Here is a 6,948-nt window from a genome sequence, read left to right as displayed (position 1 = left end):
AGAATTTCTAGGGAGGGGCTCCATGAAATGCCTGGCCAGTAACCAATTGGCTACACGTGCTACAAACAATCTTCAGACAATCGGTTTCATTTTTAGCAATTGCAGACTTTTCTGAATGCTCGCAATTGAAATCACTCAAAAAGTTCAAAAAGTGAAATCGATAGAATAGTCTAGAAGAAAGCGGTCAAGCAAAAAAAAATGCATATAAAGACACAGACGTTTGCATTAATTGCTCCAAACTTTGTTCAAGAGCAATCAGTAATGATATGCCAAATGAGATAAGAACACGGTATCCAGATACATAATAAGAAACCTCATATCGTAAATTTGCCGAAAACTAAATCGTTTCCAAACTTCAAATTTAAAACATCACTCTACACGCCACAAAAAGTGCACTGTTTCCAACCATACTTATGAGTAATTAAATTCTTGTTCTGATGATCAAAAACATCAAATGCAGCTTACAAGCGAACAGTTGCCTTGCATTACATATAGCTATCAACTCATCGAAACCAATTCAAGTCGAAGTGTCCATATTTTGATCATCTTTTTCATCATCGTCCTTTTTTGGACCAGTCTTATCATCTTTTTCTGCGTTTTTAGCCCCATCTACGTCAGCGATTGCATCACTTCCTGTCTCCTTTTTTGCGGCTTTGTTCAACGCCTCTACAAAATCTTTCAAGTTTCCGCCATTGGCAGCCGCGGTAGCTTCCTGGCCTAGATTAAACTGGGTTATGATGGGGCCCAACTGACCACTGGAGAAAGCTGTTGAGAACATAGCCAGAGACTGTCGGAACTGTGGCGAAGACAACGATTGACGCAATTCGGCAGACGCATCCGGAATGAGTTCAGTCGGTTCCTGTGGCACATGTTGACTCAACCGATCTATTATTTCGGGTGAGGTGAGTATTGATGACAGATCCAGAGGCAGGGCAGCCGCAAGATTCGCCGCACTTCTGAAACAAGCACTGGGTCAAGAACACCTACTGTCTTTCTCTCAACCATGCCATATTTTTAACCATGCCAACATACAACAAACGCTTTGCTGTAGCCACGGGGGAAACCACCAATATGCGTCAAATGCATTGTTATCCGACGGCTCCAATGAAAAAAAAGGGGAATCGATATTATGCCTTCGCACAATGTTTCAACCCTTCAAATGGTAACAATGTATGTAAATTTATAAACTAAAATTTACCTATCAGCTAGGCATAAAAATGGAACTCTACTTCAAAAGATTTTTGTCGAGGCTGCTCTATAATAATTTGACAGTCTGCTTGTTTACAGAATGACTGGAAGCCTGTTTTAAAAAATCAACAACAGATTTTAAATAATTTGTACTCTATCTCTATTTGCTCTTTGCTGGAAATTATCACAAAACCCCCTCCCTTAGCTATAAAGAATTAAAATAAAGACTTAACAAAAAAACATAGCTGGCAGATTGATAGCAAGAAAGCAGCTGCGATGGCTTTACAGACCAACAGTCTCAAAATAAAATTGAACAGCTACATAAAAAAAGAAAATTTTCTAACGAAAATTATTGATGTGTGCAATTGATTCAGACTCAAGTACTGTCAATTTTTCCTCAAATAACCTCCAATTAGGTTAAGATATACTCAATTCACCTCAACTCCAATTAACGCTAGAGAAAATCAAAACGAGGGAGGGAAGATAAACATTCATTCCGAGAGTGAGGTATTCGACCTGTGACCAAAAATTATTTTCACGCGAATTAGGTATGAATATGGAGAGATTACGTCATGAGAGTAAAGTTATGGTCAAAACCAAATCCTTGACAGTAAAATAAGAAAAAGTAAATCCAGAAATAAAATCCCCAGAGTTGAATTCTAAAAAAACTCGATCTCGATGTCCGCCGAACAAACACTGTAGAGCTTAAATGAACGCAAACGCTTAGCTCCAAGCTCAAAAAATACCTAAAAATATTGCCTCAATTCAAATAAGATTTCTCAATTTTAAAATTCAAAAAATATTATTGCTGAATTGTAAAATTTATTTGACACTTAGGTCTTCAAAAACCAATTTTGCGTGCCAAAATCTTCAAAACAACTAAACTAGAGACTAGCACAAGCCTGGTTGAAGAAATAGGAGACATTCAGAGGCAAAAACAATAAGGATTTTGACAAAGAAATGAGCAAAATTAGTAAAAAGTTGGTCAGGTTCTTGAAGCTAATGTCCTGAAAAACAAATTTGTAGAGTTAAAATCTAACCACAAAACTACTCAAGCTTTAAAGAACTTAGTTTTTGTTAACAAATTCTAGTTTAACTTTGCAAAAAAATTAAAAATGTCATCCATTTAGAGAAAATAAATTTTGACAATTTTTTTATCAAGAACAGTTCAGAAAAAAACAGCGAAATTTGTAATTATTTTTCTGGAAAATGTATTCACAAATAAATTATTGAAATATCAGACATGACAACCCATCTATGAACTGATGGTGATCAATATCATTTTCAGCCCTATTGATGAAAAACTCAGGAAAACGTCAAAAAAGACGAAAAAATTTACCATTTTAGGCTCAAAATTCCAAGAATAGAGCTTTTCAGCTTGAAGGTTGGCCTTTACACCAATTCAGCACACTACGCACTTGAAAAACTACTAAGCCATATTTGGGACTTTAATGCAACTTAATGCTATCATTGAAGCGATTAACAACAATAAACTAATTAAGAAAAAACATTAAATAAACTTATTAAGCACAAACACGCGTGGAAAAACAGAGAAACCAAAATTTGTTCAAAAAAACAACTGAAGCTGTTTACAAGATTAGGCTTTGAAACTCCCTCAAGTAAATTTCAATTAGAGCGAAATTGTGAAAGTGTAATTTCAATTAAATCTTCAACAAAGAAAAGGAAAACTAACAGGAAGGGCGAGCAAAGTCACGTGTTACTGAAACACACATTTCAGCAAATAACAAAATACCACCAAATAAAGTCGGACGAATTGCTCTCAATCAAACCATGGGTGGGGATCAATTCAAAACTGCTTTAGCAAGAGGGACTACCAAAAAGTAGCTCAGATTAGAGCAAATAAAAAAAAAGAAAAACATTGTTAATTCCTGAGTAATTGAGTATGAACTATAAAATACAGAACATAGTTTAAAGGCAATATAGTTTTAAGAAGTATAAATGTCCAATATAAAAACAAGATTTAAACTTTAAAAAACTGATCAGTTTCAACTGATTTAATATCTGAATGAAAGCATTTTAGAACACCAAAATCAAGAACTAACGCCTGGAAAGGTCAATTGTAAAGAGGCTAGACAAGAAATTGGTAGTTCAGAAAATTGCATTAAAAACTGACAGGACTAACATAAACCAATTTTGGAATCTTTTCAATTTGTGCCCCCAGCTTAGTGGGTGCATATTATTTGCATCCCCAAACGCACGTAAAATATTTTTACATAATGAATTACTATATAATGGCACCTGCTATGTAACTGGGTGTGTGTAACGTACTGGGGTGGTACAAACTGAAAAGATTCAAATTTTGTTTCAGAGCAAATAAAAACTCATAGCAATTAAACCAACAAGAGTAGAAATATCACCAGGCACAACTGTCAAAACTAGAAGGCATGAACGAAAACATGGCTATAAGTGAAGTCAAAGGTACAATAAAAACGTTACAGTCCAAGTTGGTTAACCAGTGACGTGTACAAGGGACATGAACAAAAGTTCGAATAAAAACTGTTCAAACAATTCAAAAACGCCATCATCTTTCTCACGGCTCACCAGTTTCGGTAAGCCGTGTAGGTTTCTTAGTTAACAATTGCAAAAACTAAACTTTGAGAACTCTCAAAAAGGTCAAACACTGCAAATTAAATGAAGTCTAAATTATTTTGCAGCACTGGATCTTTTAGTCGTCACAGTTACTCAAAATTTAGCGGAACAGACTTAGAAGCAACTCAAAAAAATTTGAAACCTGAATCCTCGGTGAACACTAATTCATGACAAATTCTGTCAAAATGTTCGATCTACATACAAGTGTCTTTATCACTCAATCGCTCAAAATTGACGAAAAACAACAAAGCATATATGACGTCACTCAACTAAGCCAGTTCGTAGCAATTAAAATATAGCTTTGGCCCTCATTAAAACATAAATTTAATTCAAAAATTCAAGCACTGTTCATCAAATGCTTTATTTTCCAAAAAAATGAATACTGAAGCAATATTCTCGACTTTGATTTCTTTGCAATAATTTTGGAGAAAAGAATTCGTACTAAAACAAATCTACTTTGAAGCAAAAACCTACATAGAGCTTCGTACTTCAGATCAATAAAAAAAGTAAAAACAACCAAAATAAATTGATTAATATTGTGTATGCTACAATCAAAATACCATCCCATTTTTGGATGGGGGTGACACGGGAGCTCAGGGCAGATAAAGGAGTTGGGTCCCTTTACACTAAATATTTAGCTCTCAGCACTTAGAGGATAGCAGGTATTGACTGAAAGCCCTCCGGGATTTGCAGGTTTATCCCGTTTTTGAAGACGAAAATAAAAGTCAGACGAAAAATCAATCAAGGGAAAAATCGCATAAAACATAGCTGGTAGATTGCCAGAACATAATGGCGATAGCGTCGTACACCTATTGCTGAGATGTTATATTATTATTAAGAACCTGTATAGTTTATTGCTGCTTATATTAGTTGCTATCAAATAACCTACAATTAAAGTGACTCACACTCAATTGACCTCATCTCCTTGAATTGAGTAAGGAAAATTCATTTAGTAGAGGAAAGTCATTTTTGAGAGTGATGTGAGTCACGTGTGACAAAATATAATCACACGAATGAACAATATACTCGCTTCAATACGGGTGACAATTGAAGTCACGCAAGCAATTCTGTCGAAATTGCATAGATGAATGAACAAAATAAGATTTGAAGTCATTTGGTCGTGACAACAATATTGATAACAAAATTTAAGAAAAAACAGCCAGAAGACTTCCGGAGAAGACTCAAGGTTTCTCAAGATATCAATCACTTTCGCAAGATATCAATCACAAAACAATTTTTTGGTAAAACAAGAAAAACTAAAGGTAACATTTTTTTTTACTGAATTAGAGGCGTGAACATAGGCTACTGGAAACATGAAAATTCTTTCAAAACTCTGTCAGCACCGACAAATTGACCAAAAAACTACACTGAGAACTATAAAAAAACGAAATCCGACCCCAGTGATAACAGCGTCTTTATAACTCACGTTTTGACAGACAATACATACAGCAACAAAGTTCTTCGAAAAATCAAGCAGAATAGGATAACTCAAATAAAAAGCATTTTAATGTAGTTTTAAAACATAGCTGGCAAATTGCCAGAAAATAGCCGCAATAACTTCATAGATCTGTAGTCTCAAAAGGAAAGTAAAAAAGACAGAAGAAATTTATTCTTTCATTAAGAGATGATATGTTAAATTTTGATAAAGAATCTGTATAACTTATTGCTATTTCTATTAGCTGCTCTTGAATAAACTTCAATTCGGGTGAGGAGCACTCATTTGACCTTATCTCTTTGAATTAAAGCAAGGAAAAGCCAATTGCATAGTCATTTTTAAGAGTGAGGTAAGTCACGTGTGACCAAATATTTAATCACGCAAATGAACAAACAAACTAGCTCCACAAAGAGTGAAAAATGACGTCAAGCACGTAATTCAGTTGAAATTGCATGAATGAATGAACAAAAAGCAGATTTGAAGTAATTGTGACGTCATCTGTTCGTAACAAAAATCTTGACGACGAAATAAAAAACCAAAGAGAAGCCCAATAATAGCCTCAGCTATCACTTCCCGGTTATTAAAAAAACAAAATCAAAAGAAAAACAAAATTGCTCAAATTTTAAAACTTGACAACACACAACTTGCTCTGTAAACATTTCCAACCAGAGAGAGAGAGAGAGAGAGAGAGAGAGAGAGAGAGAGAGAGAGAAATTGAGATCACTCAAAAATTAAGACTAGCGCAAAAGTCACTTGAGAAGTCAAAGAACAAAAGCACACAAACGGCCAAACAAAAATTTTGCATTAAAAAAAAGCATTGTCTCGTCATTGTATATTTTGACCGTTTTAGAGCAATTAGCAATTAAAAAACAAACGAAAAACAAATTTTTGGATGACAAAATTTTTTCGGCAGACCCAAAGGGGAAGGAAACAGCATCCATAGGCTACATACTGCGGTCCTTTAGAGCTGAGGCTGCTCATGATATCCTGAAATTGCTCCATTTGCATAGGAGTCACATTTTGACTAGTCACTGGTTTCGAACTAGTGGCCCTGTTCGCCGCTTGCTCCGATTCCGATGCTCGAGCACTTCTTGCACGAGACCCTGCACCAGCGGCAATGCCCGATCCAGCGGCCGTCAGCCTGCTGCCCAATGCTCCCGACTGAAACAGCTGTTGCAGCATCTGCTCCTGGGCAGTACCACTACCACCCCCACCAAACATCTGGGAAAGAAGTTGCTCAGTGCTAGTGCTAGACATGTTTGGCATCATGTCCTGGACATTGGACGGGTCATCGGGCTCATTGAGAATCTTGTTGATTTTTTCTGCATATTCGTCGTCCTTCGCATCTTTCGGTTCCTGCATCCAGAAGAAAAGCTTCTTGGATGAGCTGGTGAAGCGCAACAGGTACACTCTTCCGGTAGTGCACTGGGACACCCGACTCCACTTGCAGTCATCAGGGAACACTTTAAATAGACAAATCTATTATTTCACAGAACCACCACCCTGTAGAGGACATCTGAATTTTTGCCAAACATATTTTTTTGAAAATTTATTACAAAGCCCCAGGTAGCATTGATGAAGGAACAATGATGGACGCGGATGGCAATTGTTGCGAAGGCAATCTAGGGACTGCTTTCTTTATTCCTCTACTCCACATTCGTGATAATAAATTGTACTATCTAAAAAGATGTATGACTATCCATTAAAACTGACAA

At 36.0% G+C, this 6,948-nt stretch overlaps 1 protein-coding gene across 1 annotated transcript in view; it reads right to left on the bottom strand.

Annotated features, from left to right (window-relative positions):
* Positions 1 to 342: 342 nt before the first annotated feature.
* The window catches only part of LOC142358754 (proteasomal ubiquitin receptor ADRM1-like), a 275,805-nt gene continuing 269,199 nt past the window's right edge, over positions 343 to 6,948 (bottom strand). Inside the window, exons 3-4 of the mRNA XM_075410317.1 lie at positions 6,186 to 6,696; positions 343 to 956 (exon numbers count right to left, since the gene is read on the bottom strand). Of these exons, the coding sequence (XP_075266432.1) occupies positions 518 to 956; positions 6,186 to 6,696 (950 nt within the window). The 3' untranslated portion in view covers positions 343 to 517. The remainder of the gene's footprint in view (positions 957 to 6,185; positions 6,697 to 6,948) is intronic.

Source organism: Convolutriloba macropyga, chromosome 2, assembly GCF_964194025.1.
Source record: "Convolutriloba macropyga chromosome 2, txConMacr16.3, whole genome shotgun sequence".
NCBI classification, from domain to species: domain Eukaryota; kingdom Metazoa; phylum Xenacoelomorpha; order Acoela; family Convolutidae; genus Convolutriloba; species Convolutriloba macropyga.
This window is presented reverse-complemented; position numbering and strand designations above follow the sequence as displayed.